Source organism: Micropterus dolomieu, linkage group LG17 (assembly GCF_021292245.1).
Source record: "Micropterus dolomieu isolate WLL.071019.BEF.003 ecotype Adirondacks linkage group LG17, ASM2129224v1, whole genome shotgun sequence".
Lineage (NCBI taxonomy): Eukaryota > Metazoa > Chordata > Actinopteri > Centrarchiformes > Centrarchidae > Micropterus > Micropterus dolomieu.
The window spans coordinates 29,051,997-29,079,763 of NC_060166.1; the positions used below are offsets into that span (position 1 = coordinate 29,051,997).

Genomic DNA, 27,767 nt, shown 5'->3' on the forward strand with positions numbered 1-27,767 from the left:
CATGAGATTAGCTCACTGTCAGCACTAAATGCCACCCAGGAAATGGTTTACACAAAGACAGAGGGAAATTAATTTGGAACAAAAAGCCAGTGGCTTTTTTTTCTTTATCTCCATGTGAACTTCACAAGGAGCAGGATGACATTGGTTTTATTACCGCAGAGCATTGATGACGAGCTGGATGAGTGAAAGTGCTGACGAGAGCGAACAAGCGAGTGATCAGTCATTGGCTGTGTGCCCATCACAGGCGCTCAAGGATGCTGAGAGGACGTTGGCCTCTGTCCTGTGATTGCCTGGATGAGGAGACCTATGGCCGGACGAAGTATGGGGGGTTAAACACACAGCTGGGCCACAACATTCAAGAAAAGGGAAAACTGTCATGCACTCAGTCAGACGCAGGCATACACACATATACACTCCCACACCTACACTTAGTGAGTGAATGCAGGGCGTGCCTGCATTCACTCACTTGTTTGTATAGACAGATTGATGAGGATTGCACTGATGCTAGTGGAACCCTGACTGTATTCAGGGGGCTTATGTCAGATTTTCTGCTCCTTTTCTCTCTCCTCTTGACTCCATATGGTGCACTTCCCCAACTCTCTCTGTCTCATATTAATGTCATGTCTCCGACAGAAAGCGTGAGAGAGAACAGCGCTGTCTCAACCATCTTACCATTCTTTGCTGAGTTTTATTGCCTGTGTCTGTCACACCTTCAGGCTTTGGTGCACAAGTGCGGCTGTGTACCCAGCATTCACTTTTATCAGCTCTGTGAAGTTGACTGCACAAGGCGTAGCTTGAAGGTTACAGTGCCCCGTGAGCAGTAGCTATTAAAAATGATATATTGATATATCCTTCACGCCCATTTTATTGGTATAACATTAGTATTAGTCACAGTTTTTCATGCCTGAATATATTTGATGGTTAGTTAATTGCGACTGTTTGAGAATTTCTGACCTGTTTATTAGGTCTACCAGTTACTGGTTATTAAAAGTCAGCATTTAGGCAATCATAGGTCCTGTGCAGACACACATAAAACCCCATTAGCCTCATATGTGTCTCATCCACATATGTTTACAGACCTCTTGCAAGTTCTGAGATCTCATGTAAAACTCATGAAATTTTCCTTATCAAGAGCGACCATCAGATCAAAATTCAATACATTTTAGAGCTAGATCTAATGTCGTGTTATAAAGTCTTCACACCTTATGATCTCTTTGGGACAAAATTCCAGTACAAAATTTTTATGTTTCACCAGACTATATACTTGTTGAGCAGCTCTGGCAAAATAGTAACACAAAGAGGGAATTTTGTACTAAAAAGACAATAACTTTAGAATATGAACACTTATTTTGACTAATCAATTTTTTGCACAGACAGAGGACTTTGTTCCCCATCACTTACATTGGAAATGTCATATAACAAGTTCTTTTTAGACCCAGTACAGACAAGACTAACATTTACAACCACTGATAACTCATAAATGTCACATATGGGTATGTGAGTATTGTGTGGAGTAAGTGGAGCAATCAGTGTATTCCTCTAAACAGGCTTTACAACATGCATGCATAAACCATTGTCAGTGAGTTGTGAAATATTGAAGTGAGTGTGAAATGTACAAGTGTGGCAAAGAAGAGGATTACATGAAGGAGGGAATTTGAGTCTTTTTAGCGCATCTCAACAGCGTCTAGACTTCAGTTCCATATAATAACATTTATAGTGGGGCTGCACGATTAATCTAATTGCAATCGCAATCGCGATGTCATCATGTGCGAATACATTACCGCAAAAAGTGTGCGATTTAATTAAACTGAAAAGGTGTGTGTGACACGCTCCTTTTTCTCTGCTCATTATTTCCGCCCACACCGTTTTCTCATGTGAGCCTCTACAAACAGATAAGCCTACGTGCAATCAGAAAAATGATTTATGAGCAGTGTGCGTGTAACTTTCAAGACAACAACCTACCGCAACCCCCTCCCCACCCCGCCGCTAATCGTTCAAAACATAATCTGACTTGTCACCGGAGCATCAAGAGAAATGCAGGTGGTCCGGTCGCTCTGTGACAGAGACAGAGAGGTGTCATAGGCAGCTAAAGCTGTAAGACACAAGAAAATAGGGAGAAGATAAGGAAGGTTTGGGTTTGGCTTGCTGGCCATCTAACGCTAGCTGTATCTGTGCCTTTTGCTGTTCAGCATGTTCAACTTTTCATAAAGCCGACGTGCTTGTCAGTGTTACTTTTCGTCAACCGACGCACCACAGCCTGGATGGGGCGGGAGATTAAAAATAGTTTGACGTACTTACTTAAACTTTCAAATGTTGAACAATAAGATTATTGACAAGTTAGTACTTGTCAAATTAGTACAAACTAGAGACCAATGTAGAGCGTTTTGCTTGCACAAGGATTTAGTGAATAAAAACAACCCACAGAAATGAGCTGTAACTGGATTTAATATTCAACTAGTGGTAAAATAGCATACTATTATAGGAAATTATAATGAATATAGTAATTAATATATTATTGTTATACTAACAGTAAACTATTAACTGAACATTATACTCTTTATTTAATGTTATAATATTATACTAATACACTCATGTATACTAGTTCCTCCTCCAGGTGGTGGATAGTGTCTCTGCAGTGGAAAGTAAATTTAGCCAGAGCCAGCATGCCAACATGTGGTTCTTTTAGCCGCCTCCTGCATAGAGTAACATGCTCCCCTTGTTCTGTTGTACATCTGTTTTACTAGTCATTGTTATTGTTTATCGTTTAACTTTGTTCAAGTTGAGAAATACACATTTTAAAAATGTCAGTATTTGCGCAATTTCCTATAATATAATTAGGCAAGTAGACTCATAGTACCATTTGTTCCATTATAATCGAATCGCAATGAAAATCGAAATATTGTCCACAATAATCACAATATAACTTTTTCTCCAAATCATGCAGCCATAATTTATAGATTTATTCATCATCCCTGTTACTTCAAGCTTTATTTTAGTTGACCAACATTGTTGTCAGTCAAATCACAGTAATTTATCAAATAATAAAACATCAAATTATAAATTTGACCTAGTCATGTGTCATCAATCAATAGGCTGTTGTGGCTCACAATATACAGTACTGATGCAATATAGCTGTGTGTAATGACACAAAGGCTGCTTTGGCATCTGTAAATGATGTTGCTGTGCCAGATGAGTCTGTTTTTTGTCCAAACATGGTTAAATGTGGGTGTGTCGTCATCCGTCTGTGGCTAACTGTTGGATTGGGCTCTTTCACATGTGCATAATTTCACAGTGACTGAGCTGCATGATGAGTGAAATATACACTTTAATGAGATGTATAACAATATGCATGTGAGGGATTACATTTGGTGCAAAGACTGTTTATGCATACTCCACCTTTCTGCATAGACTTTTACTATATTTTTTGCATCTGGCCCCAGAGATTTTGCAAAGCTGTGATACCCACATTTTTCTATTTCATTTGCATCAATTAATGTGAAAATGGACAGTTATTAATGGTTAACAACTTTTGTTGTGAAATATTGGAGCACTGTGACAGATTTGTGGGGATATAAAACTTGACAACAGCACAATACAGCCTCTTCAGTCTGTGACATCATTTCCCTGCCGTTCTGTATTCAATATTTTTGACAGAAATTAATTACCTCTAGTGGCCTTTATCAATGTGACAATGCAGAGAGATGTGAATTTGACAGTGTTGACTTCATTACTTCTAATTTCCATATGAACAACAGTGCTCAAGAGGCCTTCAACCTGCCCACTTACCTCTACTCTGCTCATAAATTGCATGACGCCACTGTATGTGCACACACATTCAGTTACTCACACATTCTACTCCACTCACCCATCCTAAAACCAGTGCATTACCATAACTGCCCTTTCACAATCTCTGACAGGTCTTTTTTTCTTCCTTCTGTCTGTGATACATCAGATTATCTAGATGAAGGGCTGGCAGGGACGGGGTGTGAGGGACAGTGTCGTTTGCCAGGGCCGCTCATTAATTGGCCACTGGAATCTACTAGGACTTCGATTTATATAGATTGCGGCCAGGTGGGTAAGGGGTACAGGGTGTCTTATCAAAAGGCTGTGCTGCTCCAGATCTTTGTGTGTTGGGCCATTAATCTTGCTGTCAGTGAACTGTCATTCGAAGTATATTTTGCCTTGTCCTCACCCTTCTCTCTCTTCATCCTGACCGCCTGGGGTTGTGAGGAGGAAAGGGTGGCTGGGCACTCTGAAGTTTCCACAAATACACCACTCATCTAATCACTTGATCAGAGTTGTGTTTGATGATGAGTGGGCCTGAGAGACCCACGGGGTGGCTCATCTTTACCTGTTACTGATTGGAAGTAGAACTTTGAGAGAAGCTTTTCACTAGCAAGGACCACGCCACAACAATGTGTGATTTAGAGGTACATGCAAATATGGAATGCATGGATTATGGAGGATGGATTAATGCATGTAGAGGGGAAGGGTGATGGTGGAAGAAGGATGTCGTCTGGCTGGTCTGAGAGGGTGTACAGAAGACCGGGCAGAGAGACTCAGTGTGGGGGTTCCGTCTCGGAAGTGTTTTCGCCCGAGCTTATTGCAAGCCCCCCCAGACGGTACCTAGATGAGACATGAGAGAGCTGTGCCCTGACTGAATGGGAAGGGATGAGGGGATGAAGGGAGCAGGGATGGGGATGATGGAATGAAGGGATGAGGGAAGCAGGATGCAGGGAAGAAGGGATGAAGGCATAAGGGAAGACAGGATGAGTGGATGTGTGTAGGGATGAATGGATGAAGGGAAGGGGGTGGGTCGAGCGATCTGAAACAAGCGTGCTGTTAAGTGTGTGCTGTTAGATAGTTGTCTGACTTGCGTCGAACAATCTGAAACGAGCGGGGCAGGCTGAGCGGAGCGGTATATGTAGCCTTGACAGGTTATTGGAGGTGTGGTTGAGGCGTGGCCCCACTCCCGAACCTAAATTAACAAATTAACTTAATTTCTACTGTTACATGTTGCTCAGAGGACTTCTTGTCTTGTTGTCTCTGTGTACATTGCAACATATACTGGGAAATGATGTTCAATTTTTGTACAGCCACAGTGAAGCATGGTAAACGTTTCTGCATGCTGAACAAGTGGACCGTGGTAGAGACTGTGCTCGGAGTGTGCTGACATGGCCATTCTGTGAATGTCTGAGGGAGAGGCCAAGGTGCTGAGCTCACGTTTACTGACCCAGCAAGCAGCAACAGCAGTAAGCAAAGCATAGTGATGAGAATAGGACCACTCCACAGTGAGAAAGTTGCAGTCAAACTGCGATGCACAGAAATTCTCATTTTAGACATTGTCCTTTAATCTTTCATTCATGTGTTTTTGTCAACCTGTCAGCTCAGAGGAAAGAGTCTTGTGCTTATCATACCAGATAGATGAATTATAGAATTGAAAGAGAAAGTTATTTATGAGCTGCGATGAAGTGTGATTTGCCTACAGAGTGAAATTAACAACAATGAGATGGTTATCTTGCCCTGTATGCTTAAGCTACTTGAATCTCCTTAAAGTGCATATTGCCACCTGTGGGATGAATAAATGAATGAGATATTTCAATCTTCCATCCATCTTCTTTTGTCACTTTCAATTACATTTCTGAGGAAACTTGAACTGATGCAGCTAAAGCATATGACCAGATTTTTGTCCCTCCCCATGCTGCTTCTCTGAGATCAAACAGGGTTTATTTAAAGAAGGTTCCCTCAGTAGATGTCACAGTGCTACACTCAGATGCCCTGTGACAGTAACAGTAATGAATGGCAGGATGCTTTCTTTTTAACTACGCCAAATGTATCCAGCAGCAATTACAGACTGCAATGAGCCCTTTAATGACAGATTTAACACTTGTCTTATAATTTTATAGTAGCAATATAAATCGATGGAGAAATTTCCGTGCCACTTAGAAAAAAGCTTCCAACTGAACCCAGTGAAATCACTGGCACTCTATCTGTTTGAAAGCACATAGATAGTCAGTATGTAGGGGCTTTACCTCACTGGTCATCGTTGATTGCTCTGGGAGTAATCTGCGGGGTTATGTCAAGGTGACTATGTCGTTGTGTCATTCCTGGGCGCCATCATGCAGAACATTGCTTGTTTATACATTTAATTTCTCTATTCAATTGGGTTTGCTGCTCCTGCAAATCAAACCAAATTCCCCAAAGAAGCCTGACAATCAATAGTGAGGTAGCTGACACAGCGCTCTGGGACAGGGTGTGAGTGAGGAGCTGACAGGGCTCACATCACTCCTGCGTGACATGTCCTCAGTACATCTGACATGTGCCGTCAAACACCAACCCCTCACTTCTGTACTACATCAGTACTGGATACATCTGCAGTAAAGATTTACATTGGTTTCATTCCATTTCATTACTTTCTTTGTTGAGATTGTGACATGTCTGCCAGGTCAGCTTTTTACAATCAATTATACACCCACTTTTGTTATATGCACTGCATTTGTACCTGTCAATAGGTCGGTGAATATGGTGGTGCCGACCAATACCAAAGCTTTCACAAGTCTTGACATTTCCAGATGTTTCTGCTCTCCTGCCATATGTTCAATGAGAACCGGGCTGCTTAGTATTGATTTACCATCAGTCATGTGATTATGCTTGGTCCAGCACTGAGGAATACTCCCCATGTCTGGAAACAGAATGGATAGATAATGGATAGATAATGGATAGATAATGAGGAAATGGAAAGTACCCTCCTGATGTGTGTCTTTCTTTGCTTTATATATCTGATCTACTCTCCCCTCATTGTGTTTTTAACCACGCAAGTAGTGTTTCTCAAGGGAATGCAATGTCGCCCCGTCGGTCAGTCCACTTCGGTCTAGACTGAAATACCTCAAAAACCATTGGACAGATTGCCATGAAATTTTTACACATATGCATGTCCCACTCATGATGAATAGCAATAACTATGGTGATCTCTTAGCCTTTCATTGAGTGCCATCATCAGGTTTAAATGTGCCCAATAATTTGGTTTATGTCCAAATACCTGCAAAACTAATGACATTCACATTAGCGTCAGTTGTACTGTGTGTTTAGCACTAAGTTAATTTTCCAGAGCTTTAACTGCTTTGCTTGATTTATCCTCTTCAGATGATCAGAAGTAATTGAAGTTGGGAGCAACAATAAAATTTATTCTCCATCTTGCTGCTGTCAAACTTGAACATTTATTCAGTTTGTAGATCACAGTTAAATTGTTTATCATAATTTCTTTTGTTTTCCTGACTAACTACTAAAGCCACATAAAATGAGGAAGCATCTGTCCACGTGAAACAATGATCAGGAACAGTTTTATGTTTACATGTCACAGTACTGTATGCCAGGTAGCAAATTCATGTTTCTCAAATCTCTTAAAAGAGTTAATCCAGGCTTTGGAAACCAGGATAAACTGTATATTCCTAAAACTTCTACTACTGCCATACTTATGGACGTAAAGGCACTCACTGTCAAGCTTCGCTGTACTGGCTGATTTTTTTTTCAGCATATACCTAAACCTAACTTTTATATCCTTTTTTACCTGCCATAGTTGACATCTCTTCCCTGACCTATAGTGCAGCACTAGAGCTGTCACACACACTAATTTAGTAGTGACAATCCATCACCTAGAAAAGGCCCCATGGCTTTTAGTGTATTAACACACATTAACACTTCCCTCCATGCTGAGCCAACCCCCACCAAATCGCACCTGCCAGCCTTTTTCTGTCCACTGATGAAGGAACAGTAAAAAAGACATTTATTGTTCAATACTATTGACCTGCAGATTCAGAGTGATTCATCGACCTTTTTATTGGGATTGTTTTTCTGTGTGTTGGTGAGGGGGTTTATGTTCAGTAGTACCCATGGAAATGCCCCAGTGCTGCTACACATTCGATGGCCTCTGACTTGATTTATTTGTTTAAAGATGGAATGGAAGAAAGCAGGAGAGCAGTGACATTCCAGTCCATTCATCAATATAAAGACCAGTTTCTTCTTGAAACAGGGGTAATTCCGATGGACCCCTAAGTGCACCACTGTGGTCATCAGGAAAAATTGAAAGCGGTTCATCTGAGAGTAATGTCCAGCACACTTCAAGAATACAAAGGCTCAGGCGCTGTCCTTCACTTCCAGGCAAAGCAAGTTTTAACCTGCACACCACGTCTAGAGCCTTTACTTAAACATATCATACGGTTTACCCTAAGGCGGAGGGCACAGGGAGGGCTACATCTCTTTATACCCAATTAAGCTTGCCACAGGAGGTAGATAGTCCCGGCTGAACCCTCTTCTCCCTCTGTGCCCCATTAAAGCACTGAGAAGCCTGTAGAAGTCTGAGTCCCTAGCGGACAAAACCCCTGACCTAGAGCCAAGGAGAAGCACTCCGGCTCCACTCACCTAAATATACAGATGTGACAGAATAAGAAGTTGCCTCCAGTTCAGGAGAAATAGAGGAGGCTGTGTATGTATGTGTGTGCTAGCATGGTTATGTGTGTGCCAAGAGAGGTGAGAGGCCATTCTTTGTTTATTTTTAGAGAACAGGGCATGTCGGAGACAGAACTGGAAAACGAGGAAAAGACTCAAATGTAACAAGCACACCTGAAATTTGAAAAAGCTTTAACACAACTTGAACTACTCTCACAGTGGACATGCTTCGTCATCCCATTCTGATCTCCATGAACATGAGAGGAAATCAAACTTGGAGTCACGCTGGATATATATTTATTTGTATATTTTTCATACCCTTTTTTAGTGTGCTGCCATCCGCTATGCTCTATTCAATATGCCTACACAAATAATGACAAATGCTCCAGCATGCTTACCCAGTGGTTTTGCATCAGTCATAATTCAATTTCCCCTGTCCTCCCACCCATCTGGGATCGACTGGCCCCTACAGCGGACAGTTGCTATTGCCGGTGTGCTCTAGTGGCACCGGCCCATCTATACCTGCCTGCAGGCTATTGTGCCGATCCTCAGCTGTTTCACAATCAATGACCATGTAGACGAACAGAGACAAAAGCTTCTCCAACTTCTATCCACCTCCGACTCTGACAAGTCTGCAGGTGTGGGGCTTTTACTGTGTAGCAGGCTTTCTGTTTATATTCCTCCGTCCTTTGTCTCTTGCCCAAACAGCCCACAAACTGCACCAACAAACCCCCATCCCCCATCACACATACACCTTGTTGTAGACAAGGAAGCAGTGAGAGAGATCTGTTACGTTTGCAGTAGTGATTGTTATTATAACTGTATGGGTTAATCATGAGCATTACCCATTACTTATACAATTGTTAACCACTGATTAGGATCATGTTGTTTCTTCTTGGTCTCACCTGACCAACCTTATCTCCAAAACACCTATGTTTTAGTACCAACATTACTGCAAAGGGCAGGGATTTAGAAACTTCTTATTTCTTCGGATGACATTTTCAGACAGAAGATGTGAGGTGCTAAATGTCAACCAGAAAGGCATATCACAAGTTATACTTTGCATTCTTGACTCAATTTATTTTGCTTCCTGGGTGAACTTAATTCATGCTATGTGAGTGATGGATGATAGGGAGGCTTGGTTTTCAAAATAGGTCTGTGATCATGTTAATTTCATCACAAGCTATTAATTTATTGGGACATACACACTTAACCATCCTAGCATGCACTGAAACGTGGTTAGAGGACACTTATTTAATTAGAGAGGATTGGACTCCATCACGTGGGATATCACTAAGACGTTAGACGTGCCCACAGACAGTTTACCACTTCGTGGCTGGTTGAAGGATTCATATAGCCAGTCCAAGTTGTCAAAATGAGGCTGAATTAACTGTACTCAGAACCCCTGCTTGCTTGGCTTTCAACGCAACCTACTTTCTGTCAAGTATAGAATAAATGAAAGGATAACAGGGCGGGAGAAATGTATACATTCAAACACGGAGATCACTCATATTAAACATGTAATCTTGGCGTAGCCTTCAAGGGTTGTAGGCTCTCACACATCAAAACAGGGGCTGCAGCAGCAGTACTGGCTTCTCAAGGCCAGAGATGTTCTCATAGGCAGAAACATTCAGCGTAATAGGAAATCAGGCCTGCTGCTTGTGAGGCTGCTCAGTTAACTACCTAAATAAATAGGATGGCCAGAGACTGGTGTCACTGACTGCAAATAGGCCTCTTAGGAGGGGGAGAGAAAGAGAGAGACAAATGGAGAGAATGCGCAACAGAAAGAAAAAGTGTTGGAGACTGACAAATTGAGAGTCAGAGAGACTTAGAAGCAGAGACTTTGGACACCTGTAATGCTTTTATGGCAATTAAGATGTAGTGCCTTCAAGAAAATCCTATTAAAGCTGAGGTACTGTGTTATTCTCCACATTATTGCCTCTCTTGATGTGTGTGTGAGAGAGCGACAAAGAGGCAAAACAAAGAGGGAAGAGTGGGTATGTGGGTGAGAGTGAATTTGAAGCTTTATTACCAGCCTATATTGCAGCCCAAATTACAAATATTGGAGCAGTTATTTCTGCCTCGAGATGTTACTTCAACCCCACGTTTGAGGCAAATCATCCTGTAATGATATTGCTTATTGCAAATGAGGGAAGTTATGGGAGGTAATGAATGAGGCGGGGGTACAATCCGATAAGGTGGCACCTAACTAAGTGGGTCTCTCCCTCTCAACCTTCAGCAAGCCGACCCCGCTGCTTAGACCATTATTCAAACCGTAACAAGCCGATTCATTTAGGCTGTCTGTGAGCAGAATTAGATTCCCGCTTGAGCAACCATTGAGCAAAACATGAAGATGTTTTCCACACCAAACATGTTGCATTTACATAATTTCAGCTCAGGTTCGGGGCAGCAATAATACTTTATGATAAAACTGTCATTAGGGGCAGGAATGTGCAGGGAACAGGAGACACACAGTTCAAGATTAATATGGGAGCTGTCCGCGGTGCTAAAATGTCAGGGGACACAGAATAATGAGACTGGCTTTATGGGGAGAACATACCTGTGTGGGCGTATACTTGCCAGTGTGCGTCTCTTTGTGTGTCTGCATATTTCATTATGGATACATCTGTGAGTCTATGTATACTAATTTGAAGGTCAAAATGTGTGGTCTTTAATGTGCATCTCGCATGTTGCCCCCTAACACATTGCTTACACTAGATAAAGGCTACTGTTACATCTACTGCAACAGTTATTATTCATATCAGCAATTTGTGTTTCTCAGTTGATAATAATTGAAAAAATATGTACATACTCAGTTTTACAAATACAGCAGATGTAAACACTTTAAGAGTGCTTATTGTTAGTATTTGTGAGATTTGTGATTCATTGCTTGCTGCATTATTAAGAATGCCCTTAAAGCCCCTAAAAATGTGATTTCTAATATTAAGTATTTTTCATTGCTAACTTGGCAACACTCAAACTTTTAGTAGGTAGGTATTATCGAGAGAGATAGAGAGATAGAGAGATATAGAGAACTATTCTTACATTTATCGGCTTGCCACTTTTAGGAACTATCATACCCAAATTTATACACACATTTCTCTAATCAGTTTTTAACTGCTTATTTGTCAACAGTCTTCTACTGAGCAGCACCTGTTCTTGTAATGGGTGTTAAAACTCTTCAATTAATCAAATATATCTAATAGATGCTACAATGCAGGAACAGCTTCATAAGGACATGGCAATTTGTCACAGGCAATGCCTTTAAACAGTACATTAGATGGAGATCAGCTTGGATTTATTCACCTCCAGAGAAAGGCTGGAACAGCGGTGAACAGGATGTTTGGCAATTATGGATGCTTCAGAGAACATTTGTTGTGTGGTCACTACCACAATTCACAGAAATGCTCCTCCTTTAGAGGAATCAGTCAAAGATGCTTTAACCCCAGGATATAGTTTTTAAATTAAAGTGCTATCATAATGCTCACTCTGCTGCTTTATGTCTTTTGTTGTAACACAGAGTACAATGTTTTGACATACTGTTTTCTCGTTTAAGGGCCTATTTCATTTATGTCCATAAAGTGTGATTTATACTCTTTATGTAATCTTTTTAAAACTATAACCGCATTTTCCCACTTAATAATCCAACTGTTCCTGCTCTCCTTCCTCAGTAGTTAACCCATTTTTTCTGATAATGCTGAGGGCCAGTTGTTCTTCAGAGGTACACTAACAGAGACACAGTGTCACCATCACTGGGGGATTGGGGTAGCACCATAGCACAACTTAACAAAGATTAATCTCCTCCACTTACTGGGCCTTGTGTGTTTATTTTTGGAGCATGTCTTTGGAGGGGGAGCACATACCATGGCCATTATCTTCCTAACCTTTTTGTTATTAAACAACATGTGCCTGTGTGCACACATATGGGCAGACGGTGTTCATAATTGCAATAAAAGTGTGCAGACATTGTCCTTTTTATGACAACATTCCCCACATCCTGCTCTCTGTTTTTTTGTCATCTCTGCTCTCTTCTTGCTGCTGGTCATGACGTGGTTTAACCTAAGTGCTGCTATGTCATTGATGTGCTGCCTCTGAAGCAAATCAAATGTGGACTCTGCCTTTGTTGGGCTGGTCTCTCTCTTGACACAGGGCTTTATTGAAAAAGCTATAGCCCTTTATAGAGAGAGTGTCAATTTCAAGACAAAGTCAAGATGGCAGTTGCACAGAATCCATATCTAATAGTGGCAAACGGAGCAAACACAATTGAAAAAAATCAATACTGCTTTCACGTTTGATCATACATCACCTTTCTCTGAACTACTGCTTACCTGTGTCCTTTTGTCTCCCTGAAAGAGGCTGTGGATCACTAACAATGAATTGTAAACAAATACATAATAGTTCCATTTCTCTTTGTGGTTTGTGGACAAAGAGCTATCAATAGTTATACACAGAGCAAATGGTTGTGAAAACATGGCATTAAATCTGCCAGATGACAGAAATCGAAAAGAATAATTTTTTCTTGTCAGCTTTCGATGTGACTCTCGACCACAACAATGCAAGTTGCTCGAAGTAATGACCAGAAGTAAATTAAATAAACCTTGAAAGGTGGTCGAACTGCCGTGGAAAATATTAATAAAATATAACTGCATATTGACATTTGTTAATTTCAGTGTATATTTTGGCAGATATTAAAGATTTAGTTTTATGAAATGCTTAGGCCTATTAGTTTTAGTCACATTTTAGTCATTTTTATCCTTCATAGTTTCATTGTATTTTTAGTCATCGACAACTGAAATGTTTTAGAATTTATAAATACACATAAGTTGTTGCGCCTTCAAGTGTCTCTTGGTTGGTTGGTTGGTTGGTTGGTTTTATTTTTCCCACCCAATTTGTAGCCACAGGGTGTCTGTCCATCTCCCATTACTGCAGTGCATTGTGTTTTCCTTTCTGATAAATTATATGTGAAGTGTGTCCATAGATCTGTTCTTTTTGCTGATCAAACCTGCATTTTTGCGTTGAAGCCACCGTGTTGTTTTCACTTTATGACAGAATCGCCTGGTATTCTGGGGCGGCTGTGGCTATAGAGCGGGTTGGCCGTTAATCGGAAGGTCGGCGGTTCAATCCCTGGCTCCCCCTGGTTGCGTGTCGAAGTGTCCTTGGGCAAGATACTGAACCCTGAATTGCCCCTGGCGGCTATTTCGCCAGTGTATGAGTGAGTGTGAATTAGTGAGTTAGTTTCCGTTTGAGCACTTAGGCTCAGTGTATGAATGTGTGTGACTGGTGAATGCAGATGTAGTGTAAAAGCGCTTTGAAAAGACTAGAAAGGCGCTATACAGTAAGTACAGAGCATTTACATTCTGGTTAATTGTACATGTCACATCAATCTGAACATGTTTATCAATGACACGGAAACCTTGTTAATATTTTGACAGACAATTGTAGGAAAAAAATCATGCATTTTTTGAATGTCAGATGAAAACAAAACATACATCATAGTTTTTAGCAAAGATCTATTTTTAGCTTGTCAACATCTCATTTTAGATATGGAAAAAAAGTTAATGAAATTAACACTGATTGATTTAATGGAGTCCATGCAAGATGGAGGCAGTATTGTCACGCTGAAGACTGGAGCACCACTGCAGTTTTAGACATTTTACCATTTTAGACATTTTGGACAAGTTATAGATATTCCTGCTGAAGTGTAAGGTTAGAAATTGTTAGGTACAGGCAGGTGATGCAGTAATTTCCCTTATATTTTTGAGAAATTGTGAGTAAAATTGTATTTGGTCCAGTTGAGGTCATGGGTGATAAAGTGTGTGTTTCGTTTAACCCTGTTCATCAACAGGCAGCTTGTTCACCAGATGGGCCTTGGACGCTGACAGAGCATGGGTGAAGGATGACTGGGAAAGGACGGTGGGAGGGCATACGCATGCTGACCTGTCGAGTTCTGTCACCCGTCTTTGTGTGCCTTTCTTTTCTCCATGACCCACCCACCTCCCCTCCTCATACTCAGCTTCAGAGCCCCACAGGTAGCACGCAATGTTTCGTGATGGAAGGCCTCAGTAATGGATCTTTTCTATATCCAAGCCCAACTAAACAGATGTGACAGCTTTTCCCTCTCCCCAGACCAGGCTTTATATTGTCTCTGTCTGGGAGTGAATACGTTTTGAGTGAATGAATTTCATTACAGACCCTTTTGTGTGCATGTATATGTGTGCACTTCTGCCAACTAAACATGGATTAGGTTACATGTTCAGCCAGTCCCCAGGTTAGCTGCAGAATGCGTGCATGCAGTATATTTGTCAACACTGACCCAAAAAGAGTAGTGTGTGTTGAATGAGACAGTAGAAGAAAAGGCAGAATTCATATAACAGGCAAAATATTTACCATAACAACCTCTGCACCGCTATACTTCACATACACTTTGCTAATAGAGGCGACTTATAGTGATAGCGTTTGTGTCTATTTACTGTGTCCTTATATTGAGATTCAAGCAGGAGAAAACCATTCCAATGCCAGCAGGGAGATGATTGACATGGGAGCCTTCCTAGTAATGTATAAAAATGTGCCTCTGATCACGGTTCACTCATGCAGTGGAGCATGCAGGAAAATACCAAGCCCGCCGCAAGCTTCAGGTCCCCCGTTGCTGGGCAATGTGTCCCCCACCAACCCCAATGCTCAATCTGGTGTACGGGTGCCCCCCTATCCCCCCACCCCCAATCTATCTTCTATCCCCTCCTCCTACTCCTTCTTTCGCCCTGGCACACACACTCTGGTATGCACTGAAATTCAATCAGATGCTTAATTACATCTTAACATGGGTTCCTACCAGCTGGCTTTATTCCCCTGTTTCTGATTAAAGGGATTAGAAAAATGAAATTTAACAGTGGATTTGCATACTGCTCTAAAAGGAGCACTGGCATGTTTCGTTGGCTGTCTGGCCAGTGTTCGCCGCTCTCGCTCCCTATAGTCCATTAAATAAGGAAGGAAATACACAAGCATGTTCCTGCCTCCAACTCTGCACAGCAGGTAGAACCAATTATGAGAGATAGGAGCTTGGCCAAGTCTCCTCTTCCCATCTTACTCTGAATACCAGACACATGATACCCTTTGATACAAGTATTGAAATGCATTGGTTGTATCAAAAAGCAGTATAAAAGGGATACAGGGATGTGTTTCTATATACTTCATGGTGCATATTTCATGGATGTTGAGAATAAACCTTTTCTGTTGCTCAAGTCTGATGAATGGCATACAGACAAACCGAGTGGCTTTAGGCTTTTTTCCTAATGGGGCCAAGTAGGCCTACTATCCAAGCTGTGCAAAGAAAATGGGCCCATTAATCACAGAGCCACCACCATCATCTCCATATGATTATTCTGCTCATGTGTTGGCTAACTCCTAGCTGCACAGGAATTATTGTGACATCCTGTGCTATTTGCCGCTCTTTCATCCTTTTTTGCTCAAAATAACTTGCAGGCTTACTTTTCAACTTAAGCCGCTGTCTGTAGACGAGCTAAATCTATCCTGAGAGGAGATCTGGTAACGAATTCACTGTTTATTTTATGCAATTAAAAAGCTATTCTGTTGGAAGTTTGTATTAAAAGGATTAAAGGCTCTGTCAATTCAGTGAGAGAAAGAGGAAACAGTGTAAAAGAGTGGGAAAATAAAACAGATAGGGGTTTGGAAGGGAGAGGAGGTAAGAGAAGAAATACTATTTTATGTCAGTATTATGTCAGTATTATGTCAGGTATGCGTGTGTGTTTCTTTTAACCAATTTGTGAACTGTTACCCAATGCAGCTATTTTATTATCAATTTGGGAAACAAACCAGATCAATCATTAACATTTTTCTATTGGTGAAGGACACTGTAATTAGTCCCAATGAAAGAGCATGAGGAGAATCGCATGAGCAGTCAGAGTTGTGTGGGGAGCTGTGGCCCTGATAGTCCCCCAGCACGAGACTCTACTGCCCTCTTTTGGAACTAGAAGGAATATAACTTCTAACAATTAGAAGATTGGCTAAAGCTGGAACTGAAGTGCTCCAGATTTGTGATGGAGACAAAGCAAATGAGAAGTTTCAAACACAAAAGCACACACAAACAATAGAGTAATATGTGTCCTGTAGCCTGACATCAATATTACAAGTTAAAGATACATACATTAATATAAACATTACGCCATACATCATCCATATAACCATTTAAAAAAGGAATTAATCCAACGGTAACTTTGGTTCTTTTTCTTTTTCTTTGAACTGTGTTCTTTTCAGCTTTGCTGTCAATCAAGTGGGGACCCGATCTCTTTCTTCTGGACTCTGTTATAAACTTAATGGTTTGAAGAAATTTTAGTTTTAACTTAGATCAATGATAGGGACAGTATGAGGTATACAAGACATGATTACAACATGAATAGAACCAATCAGTGTGGTGCTAAGTCCGTTTGCTGTTATAGAGTGCCACCCTCTGGCCAGAGGGTGTATTACATATCCTTCCCATTATCTGCCTCACACAACAGCAGGCACTAAAATTTGATTTACAAAAAATGTAGCTTCAATATTTTTATTTTATGTGACTGAATTCCCATATAATTTTATGATGGGTACAACTTTTGCAGCCCTTTAGAGATTTTTTTTCTAGCGAATGCAATATTGTGGTTGCAGCACAAAAGATAGCAAGATGTAGTTTTGTTTGAAGTGTCCCTCTGTGCAAAAGAAAATTTAATAGGAAAGACTCATGCACACACAACACACACAACACACACACACACACACACTCATGAGACAGTGTATATGTATCTGTACATGTGCTTTATGTGCATTTATACAGGCATACACATTAGGACATGCTGAGGTTTTCAAAGTTGAGAAGTCAATTTAAGGATGGAAAGAAATAAAGGTAATCATAACTATGAAAGAGTCTCTCCTGGTCTCATAAAAAATCTATTCTCAGCACTTAATATTTTTGTGTTAAACACTTTTGTGCTCTGTATCCTGAGTGTAACTGTCCATGGGTTAACTACAACTAATGAGATCACTGCCCTGTCATTGACCCAATTATATTCACTGTGATTCCTCTTCTCTACCTGACCGACTCAAGAAAATGCTCGTCCTTGAAGCTCTAAAAGGATAGGGGGCTGTTTATATAACTGCTTATCCTGCGTACAGGGTCGCGGGGGCCTGGAGCCAATCCCAGGTCACATTGGGGCGTCGCAGGGCCACACATAGACAGACAACCACTCACACCTAAGGACAATTTCAGAGACACCAATTAACCTAGCCTGCATGTCTTTGGATGGTGGGAAGAAGCCGGAGCACCCAGAGAGAACCCACGTGGGCACGGGGAGAACATGCAAAATCCACACAGAAAGGCCGGGGCAACCGAGGTTTGAACACACGACATTCTTACTGTGAGGCGACAGTGCACCACCGCGCCGCCCGTGTACATGTATATGATCTGTAAATAATTTATTACAATCAATCTGTGGTGTAAGTGATCTAAGATTTACAGATCTAATCTAAAAGGATCTGCCAGGTGTCACTTCAAAACCTAAACCCTGATCTGCCTTGAGTGTCCCTGACCTCCCTGGGGTGGAGTCAGTGGCTGAGGTGGTAGACCCTAATTTAGACTGACTTCAATACTGCCTCCTGCTGGCTGATATTATTATATTATTACAGCAGTTGTCCTCAACAGCACCCTGCTTACATCTGCTGTATATTTGGCAACTCTTTTGAAGCTTGTGCCGCTTTGCTCTTAATGCGCTAACACCTTTTATATGACACCAGATGTTTCACCCGGTTCTCATCACACACTCCAGTGAACACAAACTGCAGCAGGACACTCTTTAGAGACACATTGAATTGAGGCGCTGAGCATTAAAAGATGCAGATCCACAGTTATGACACTGCTATAATCATGAATGAGGCACATTTAAACATTTTTTTTTGTGATTATCACCTTGTACTTGGGAGAAAGCCAGTGCCAGTGTGTCTGGGTTCAGATGGTGTGTTCCCATCGATTTTGTGTGGACTCTGCAAAATACTCTACACAGTGGAATGTGCAGGTGTCGTTAGTGCAACCTCACTGAAGGGACCTTTGCAATGATAACGGTGTGAACTTTTTTACACCCGTATCAAACTGAATTAACGACTTAACAACTTAAATGCTCCTGGCAGATCTTTTTGTGTGAGCAAAAGCACAATTTTGAAATGTGATGAGCACATATACCCTTGCTACGAGTGTGAACTCACTTTTCTTCTGTGTGAGTGTGTTTACAAGAGACAGCCAGAAAGAGAGAGAGATTAAATTACTGTCCAAGGCATTATGCAAACTCAGTTATGTATTCAGTTACTTTCTATTCCATAGTGAAGCATATACAGTACTTACAGCACAAAAAGGTAAAAAGAAGAGTCAAAATTTTTGCCACATTTAAGGAAACCTGATTAAATGGCCTTCAGAGAATTTATCTTATAATGTTCATTTTGTGTTTGTGTGTTTATGCAAAAGAAGAGACATACAGCAAACATCAAGCATGTATAGAGAGAGAGTACGAGAAAGAGAAGGAGAAAGAAGGAGAGGCTAATGCTGAGTGTTCAGGAGTGGTTATGGTCCAGATGGCCCTGCAGCAACAGCAGCTGTAAATCACAGTGTGTTGTGCGATCTGGACGATAGTGCTGCAGGCTGGAATCTCGCTGCAAGGTGAGAGTGCTGACAACAGCCATTACAGGGAATGAAACCAGGACTTTGGGGTGGTGGGTGGGGAGGCAAATGACATTTGCCCTGTTTGTCTCTATAAAAGAGCATATGATAGTATTAGTACAGCAGTTACAATCTTACAATATAAACAACAGTCTGTTGTATTTGGTCATTCTACATTTCTCTTGAATGTCAATGTTAGGATAAATTATAATGTTTCACAAACGGCAGACCACAGATTTCATGAAAGATCAGTATTTTATCAGAGTAGTCAGTTTCAGTTTGCTCTTTGACTTGCAATTTCCGTTCAATTTTCTTTTCCCAAAGCTGTTTCAAAATCATACTGTTTTACTGAATGTTGCAATTTCAGACAATCCCCATGAACCCTCAAATTAGATAGAGAGTAACACAACCAGAGAACCCCCTCCAATGCACATTTACTACATTATTTCTGATGGTACACTGGAAGTATGTGAGTGAACACAAACAAATATCAGGTTAAAGCCATTTTCTTGTTTAGACTTAACATTTGTAGCTACTGTAAATTTGTCTCAGTGTCTTTGCAAGTGGTCACATGTGTTTTTCCCTGCACACATTAACCTTCAGCCAGGTTCCTCCTGTGACTTCTCATTGATTGGAGAGGAACATTAGAGGAAGAGGCTATGTGTGTGTATTGGAGAAGACAGATAAAGGGCCAGAGGTGTGGGTGGGACAGTGGTGTTGATTGAGTGGGCCATCGTAACCTGGCCATGCAAGGAATGCTGGGTGTGGTCCTGTTTATCATCCTCCATACATGCTGACCATAACTCACTCAGAAACAGCAAGGACTCTGCAGCAGATGCATTAATATGTGTTTCCAACTACAGTACAGTATTTCTGCACTCCTTCAAAGAGCATGCACACACTCAAAGATCCTGTGCTGAACTGTATTTACAACCTGTAGATTAGATGTCACAGGCTATGTGTCAGGCAGTAATTCTCAGTTCGGGTCGACACCCCATCTCAATGGGGATGGATCCTGATTTCTCTCTGCATTCTTGATGTTGAGACAGTAATGAAATATGAATCGCTTGGAACTCTGGTATGTAGGTTGAAAACAAATCTGTCATCACACAGTGTCACTGTTCAACCAGAATCCTGATGGCTAATTTATGCTCCATCTGCCTTCCTCCAAAGCACTATAATTAAAATTCAAATGCACTGAAAAAGACATTCTGTAAGTTACTGTGCTATAAAGTTACAAAAGCACATATTCAGATTTACCCTATGTTATTTAATGCATTTTAAATAAATTATAAATGTTAAGTTTAGCAGCCCCTATAAGCTTAATACCACTCCTCATAAAACTCTGAGGACATATGCCGGAATGTATGATGGAGGACTGCTGACTTAGACTTAGTTAGACAATTTTGGGAAATGCGTTTATTTGCTTTCTTGCAGAGAGCAAATAAAATTGCTTAGTGCCTGGCTCTGTCTAAATGTAACAAAATCCCCTACCAGCACCTCCAACGCTCACTAATTAACAGATTATATCTCATTTGTTTAAATTGCACGTTAAGGAAATTACTTTCTCCCTGTTTCAAATGTTTGTGCAAAGATAACTGACTGCTGGCTGTAGCTTCATATGTATTGTAGACCTATGAGAGTGGTATCACCATGCTCATCTAAATCTGAGCAAAAAAGCCAATTAGCGTGTTTCCCAAAATGTTGAATTTTCAAAGTAGAAGTATACCACAGTAGGACCATACTCTCTTGGTGATGTGATAATGCTGTCAAGTCCAACATTAGAAAAAAAACTGTAAGGGAGCTGCAAAAATCACACATAATTAAAGCTAAATACCACTTTCAATAAAATACTGAGCAGATGCAAAAGATTTGTTTATGTTATAGTATAAGATGTGATCTGCTGTGGTTGCTACTGACTTGAGTATCACTGCTTGATGTTCAGATCAAAGGACCAATTCTCTCTTTGTGGCATGCCCAACAACAGAAAGTCACATCTTCAAGTTTTCTAAATGAAATTTCTTACTCTATTGTAGTTCTTCTTCCTATTGCCCAGCTTTTCTTCTTTTTTTCAGTGAATGTGTGACTGCATATGAGTGTCAGAAAGTGGGTGCCAGTCCCCCTCATATCTCTTGCTGTGCTCCAAGCTGTGTACTAATGTCCAGTCCTCCGCCTGTTCATCCATTCTGGGTGTCTTTGTACCACTCATCATCCCCTGCTGTCACATCATGTTGGCAGAACTAATTTTCAAGACTATATGGTGGCTGAGCTGTGAGAGATGCGTGATCTGAAACACTGCCCTGCAATAATTACATTTTCTCTGTGTCACCTTTCTGCTTGACAAAAAATACATATTAAACTCAACAGTGATATTGTTAAATATGAAGTTTACAGAGAAAATTAGTAAGATAGGCAAAGGGGAAAAAAACATTATTCTACCACCTTGAACAGGGTTTATTATACAGTAGGGCATCAGTTAAATCATTTTCATGCACAAGGTCATTGAGAATATCTCTTGACTGGTAGAAGCGGTATGTGGGTGTTTCTTTCTTCAACTCCTGAAGCTATTCAACACCATTAGGCAGCAATTTCCTGTGAGAACACGTAGAATACTGTTGCTCCACTTAAACATGAGTGCATATTACTAACACTAAGCATTTTGATACTTTTCTAAGCATAAGCATTTTATCATACTTAGTCCTGGGGGTAATCATTTAATCTGAGGGTTTGGAGGATTGCAAGGGTGAGCAGTTGTTTCAGGCTGCTGCAAGTATGTAGCTGCACTGAATAGTCAGTTGAAGGGGACGGGGAGTCAGCTGTAACTGGTACACAAAGGGTGTGGTTTTATGTTGTTTTCACACTCATAACTTTGCAGTGTTGTTCTGAATCTACTGGAGCTTCTGGAGACTTGTGCCAAGGATCCTAGTGAAGAGTGTGTCAAAGTTGTTTAGCCTCAGGGACTGGCTCCTCTACATCTGAGGTAGAATGAAGTCTGGCGATGTCAAAGAAGGAGATCTTAGACAGTTTTGAAGTAGTTCTCAAAGGTTAGAATTCGGACACCTGTAGAAGCGCTTCCATGTGACGTGACATCACATACAGATCCTTGGGCTGATGTCTGCGACTTTGCTGCAGGGGAATAAAGACACGCGTGATGAGTTTCTATTGTGATAGTTATTGGAACACCTCTTGTGAGAAGGATCAGGGTCCAGCCTGGACAGCTCTTCCTCTAGTGAGGAGGAAACTTTGATATGTAGTGGCAGAAACTTGTTTCCATGAGATGAGATCTCTCTCTCTCTGTCTGTCTGTCTCTTTCTCTCTCTCTCTCTCTATCTCACCCATTGCCATGAATGTTAGGTTGTTTAGGTTGCAAAGTTGCCAGAGCACAAATTCACATATAAACAATAAAAAATATATAATTAAGTAATAATGTGATAAAAAGTAACTTTATACAAACAACAATGGTTCTCCGTTTGTTGCATGAGGAAATACATTTAGCTGTAGGAGAGTTTCTGTGTCTCATTTAGCTCTCTTTGGCACACACACTGTTTGGAGCAGGTTTTTAGTCTTTCTTCTATGCTACTGTGGAATGAAGTTAGTTAAATATAAACTAGGCCTATTCTCTCTCTGTGTGTGTGTGTGTGTGTGTGTGTGTGTATGACCTAACTATAAAATATTAAAAGTAGCTTAGATGTAACTAAGCTACTTTTGCCACATTGCTGTAGCTTAGCTTGCTACATTTCACTGGGGGGTAGCTTCTGTGTCGTGAAGCTTCATTTAATGTAGAGTAGCTAGTAGCTTAGCTCACTACATTTTCCAAGTAGCTTGCCCAACACTGACAAAATGTTTCTCACATGTATGTCAAGTTGAGTTTAGAAAATACAAGTGAAAACTACATGTAGCTTGTCATTGTCATTGTGATTTTATGGTAACCAGCTGTGAGATTGCCCATAATTTTAATGTTAAATAGAAAAATTGCCAGAGCCAGTCACCATGTGTGATGATGTAAATGAGTTTAAATAATTTGTTATACAGTATGTATATGATTTATTTGTGCACTGTTTTAATTTTTCAGGGAAACACCCACACAGCTGTGGTGCTTTTTTGCAAATTATATTGGGATGTATATTTTACACAGAGAGAATACAGCAGCCATGTCAGACCAATAAATTACTTTTGAAATGTAACATTTTTTATACACATTAGAATTACATATAAGACTTTGATTAAAATACAACGGCCTATCTAAATAGATGACTAAGAAAGTAGATATGTAGCATGTTAGCAACAGCATTTGCTGAGAAATTACTGGAAATCTAAATTGTAAAGCAGCAAGAAATGGAAAATGCATTTCCACAAACATTTCACATGTGTGGTGAGCCGGGACCAATAAAATATGACTTCTTTGTCATCAGCATTACATGTTGATGCTTGCCTCTCTTTGGTAGTGCACAAAACAAAAGAACCCGACTTAAGTCTATAATAACTGTGCTGAGAGCTTGCGTAATCATCTTTTATCAATGTATCTATTCTCTGTAACCTTGCTGGGCATGTTATCCACCCTTTGACTCTGAGTAAACACGATGCTAATCTCTTTCTCAGGCTGCATATTAACAAAGGTGCACTTCACCTTAAAGAACATACACATTAGGCTGCCTTTAGACAGTTTGTAAATGCTGCCTCTGTTGCCACACCATTTATTCTCCCTTCATGGAATTTGCATTGCATTGTCCAAGCTGTTGGCATTAGCAGTGACATTTTGCAGGTAGTAGAAGTGTTAGATTGGCATCCTGAGGGGTTGTAGTGCCCCTCCTCACCGCAGTGGTAATTATTCCAGAGGTCTAATCATTAGAAAGCAGTTTTAATCAGACTTCCATCAGTGGCTAATGTAATGCAATTAATTACATCTCCAGGAGCATGGTCCTTAAGGGGCACTACGTCAGGATAACATGACTGACAAATAGGGGCACTTTTGTAGGGTGTTGTCCACATTATTGAACTAAATAAGAACATCAGGTGATCAGACTTAATCTGAGAACAGCATACAGTATGTACGGGGAGATTCACATACTGTATTTTATAGTGGCTTTTGACAAAGCATTCAGCAAACAAGTCAGAATACAGATTTATGTTTTCTTCTTTGTCAAACAGGCCTCACACACTGTAAATTTATTTTGGTTACATTCTGTTCGTTTAGGAGCTGCTTGGTAATGGCATATAACACAACAGTAATGAAGGGCATATGAGAGAGACGTGGGGGAGGGCAGAGGGGTGAGGTGCTGCTGACACCTCCAGTTTCCCATGTTAACCTGCACTCACCTGCCTCCTGACAGCCCAGCAAGGCGAAGGAAACCAGCGGTGTAACTCTAAACCCAGACTTGGGTTGGGGTTTTTTTTTGTTGTTTTTTTTTTTTTTTTACAAAAATAGGGTTTGTGCTGTGTGTATACATGCATGCTTTTGTGAATGTGTGTGCATATTGTATACACTGTATGTGCATAGGATACATTTTAACACAACATAGAGAATGCAATTGGAATATACTTTAACAAAAGAAAGATGTGGTAACTTTGTGGGAGAATTTAGGATCATTTATTCTTGCAGGTGCAAACAACTGATTATGCATCTAATATGTGATTGATGTATTTCATATAAATAAACACACAGTGTAATTTCCTTTGAGGTTGTTAGTGCTTTAACATTCCCATCACTTTAAGTGTACCTTAATCAGCCTAAAGTTGTTAAAACCTCACTTATCATCCAACTTAGTGGCATGCTGCCATAAAAAGGATGCCATGGCAAGTGCAGGGTCATTACAAACCTAATTACAAGCCTAAAAAATATAAACAATGAAATTTTAATTTCATGATTGTAAATTGTTCACCTTGATGAACAAGTGACACCTCTAAATTTTAAGGCAACTATTGTTGCTTATTCATATTGTGTCACCGTATAACCGTTCAATTGTTTTGTAAAAGGGATATAGTTCAGACATCCTTTTTAAACTCTAATGCAGGTATTAATTTGCAGCAGATTTACCTTCAAACGCACATAAACACCCAGTCAAACTGGTCTGCGTACTTGTCAATACAGGTGCATGTTGGTTGGTTGGGCATGCAGGTACAACAGCTTTTTTATACGGGACAGCATTAGATTACAGTAATCCTGCTTCAGTAACACACACCCACACTTACGTTTTCATGTACACATTCCTGCACAGGTTACAACCGTTGAGCTCAGTCAGACTGTGTGGGTACCCACGATGAAAATATACTCATGAACAAGCATCATGGACATGCAAAAGCACAAGAGCCATTGCACTTGAGAAATTGCTATTCACACCCCCCACGCTTGTCTTTCTCAGTCTCTCTCCTCCAAATCTCCCTTGCTCCCTCCCTCCTTTGCTAGATGTACTCTCTCTGTCTTCCTCTCTCACTCTCTCTCTCTCTCTCTCTCTCAGACGCTCTGTTGACAAAGTCAAGACTGCTCTGTAGTGAACAATCTCTGTGATTTATTTCTTATTTTCATATCAACACTGCCTCGCAATCTGAGACGAGTGGTAGGTGGACGAAGAGAGAGGGGGAGGACACACATGGATTTACACACGCTCCTGGACACACTCACTCATTCAGTCACTGCCTGGTGAGGGTGACAAGAGTTGGCTGCTGCTGGATCAGTAATGTGTCACCATCAGTGTCACCGGTCCACACTGTGACCTGAACAACTTCTCCTCTGCAAGAAGGGAAACAATTTACTTCTTCCGGTGCTATCTTTTCTCATGGGAGCTGTTATTACTGAGCTCAGTTTGAAGCTTTGACCAGGACAACAAAATACCTCCCTAACTCCAAGAGGCACTGAAAAAGAGGAAGAGGAAGAGTACAGAGAGAGAGAAAAGACCAGATCAATATTTCAGAGTGAAATCCAGGCTTACTTTGCCTGTCTACCAATGCTGGAAATGCAGTCAGTCCGTGAAGCTATTGCCCTCAGAAGGATAATTCCAGTCCGCTAGGAGTAGGAGGGGTGTCTGCGGTGACTGTGTCACCCCTCTGGGGCTTTAGTGTCGTGGCCCAGGGCTAACGCTCCAAGGGAAGCCGAGCAGGAGGAGGACATGCTGTTATTTTGGATCTCTCTATACAGCTGTGTGAGATATGACCGAGTGTAGGACAGCACTCCCCATGGCCCTCCACTCTCTGCTGTAGCCCCAAGCGCAAGCTTAAGAGGCAGGCATGGCTGGCGGGCGGATGCCCCTGCTGCTGCTGGTGATGCTGGTGGAGGTGCTGAGTGGAGTCTGTGTACTAGGGGACGGCTCTGGGAGGTACAAGGGAAGCTGGAGGTGGAAAGGTGACAGGAGCCGTGAGTAACTCCTCTTACCTCTGCTAAACTTAATTCACTTTCGCCTTCCTTCTCTTTCTCACATTTTTCAGCTTATGATAAGACCAACAGGGTCAAACATCGTTTTCCTTGTACTTTACTATTCTTTTTCATTACTTGTGAAGTGAGATCTGGGAAGCACTAAACATTGTGTGGCACTTTGATTACTCTGGTTGCTGTTTCAGTCTCAGCTCATTTTTCTATGGCACCTGGATATGAGAGTGAAATAAATCGTATATATGAGGCCAGCAACCTTGGCCTGTGTTGCCAGCTTTAAGAGGTATCAATATGAATGCGACTGACAAAGTGACTCTCTGCTGTTGGATTTGCTGTGAGTTGTAATTTATTGTTTATTATCCATCTCCCAGAGCTCCTGTTTCTCTCAGCATCACTCTAATATTCCTGTATGAATATCTCTCAAGGTCTCATTCGCAGTCATTAACCGATCAGTGTTGAGCTGTAAAAAGCTACTCAGAGTGATGGGACTGCCTATTTCCTCAGAGTAAAAGCTGGGTGTAGCTCTGAGTGTGTTCATTATACATGCTGACACATGAGTGCATGGATGTTGGAAGGAGAGAGGATGTTCAAATGAGCAGAGAGCTGCAGTTGATTCAGGACATAGCAGCTTCCCCCAGGCTTTTGGCTGCTGGCTAATGGGATTGTTTGGCATGCCACCACTGCTTGACGCTGAGTGATGAAGTGGGCAGTGTGTCCCTTTGTGTGCGTCCCCTCTGTGGAGGTTAAAGGGAGATCGCTATCTTGATACTGTTCCAAGATTAAATGACTGGAATGGGATGGAAGAGGCACTAAGTCAACGTAAAGCAGGTCACTTGCCTTCCCAAGGAGACATGAGCTGGTCTCAGGGTGGCATGAAATGCGATATCTTTTACAGGCTTAGATGGCAATGACACTGGAAATCTTGACTTTGGTGTTATTTTTAGCTACTTACACTAAGACACACTTGCTAATACTGTAAAGTACAATAGTGGTCTCAAAATCCAGTTTCTTATCAGCAGTTAATAACATTTAACTCAGCACAGCTCAAAGATGAGTTTCAATGAACTGGGAGGAAGATTAGAGGATATTGATGCACTATTTGCTGTTAAAACAAAAATACTGGCCTCTACAGTATCTAATTCCATTTTTGAAAATATTCTATCTGGAGCTTGAGTTTTGAGTTGTGTTTGGAAGTAATATGTGATATTGTATATGTAATAGCTATATACTTCTACACTTTGCACTTCTACAAGCAAACTCTTT

At 41.0% G+C, this 27,767-nt stretch overlaps 1 protein-coding gene across 5 annotated transcripts in view; it reads left to right on the plus strand.

Annotated features, from left to right (window-relative positions):
- Window positions 1-27,767, plus strand: part of robo1 (roundabout, axon guidance receptor, homolog 1 (Drosophila)) — a 202,505-nt gene that overhangs the window by 12,192 nt on the left and 162,546 nt on the right. For 2 of the 5 annotated variants that reach the window (XM_046074726.1, XM_046074720.1), the window contains exon 1: window positions 25,762-26,489. The exons of 1 other annotated variant lie outside the window; for it this stretch is intronic. In XM_046074726.1, coding sequence (XP_045930682.1) covers window positions 26,363-26,489 — 127 coding nt within the window. In that variant the 5' untranslated portion in view covers window positions 25,762-26,362. Of the gene's footprint in view, window positions 1-25,761; window positions 26,490-27,767 lie in introns of those variants that run through there. 2 more of the 5 variants (XM_046074718.1, XM_046074723.1) reach the window with 1 other exon arrangement.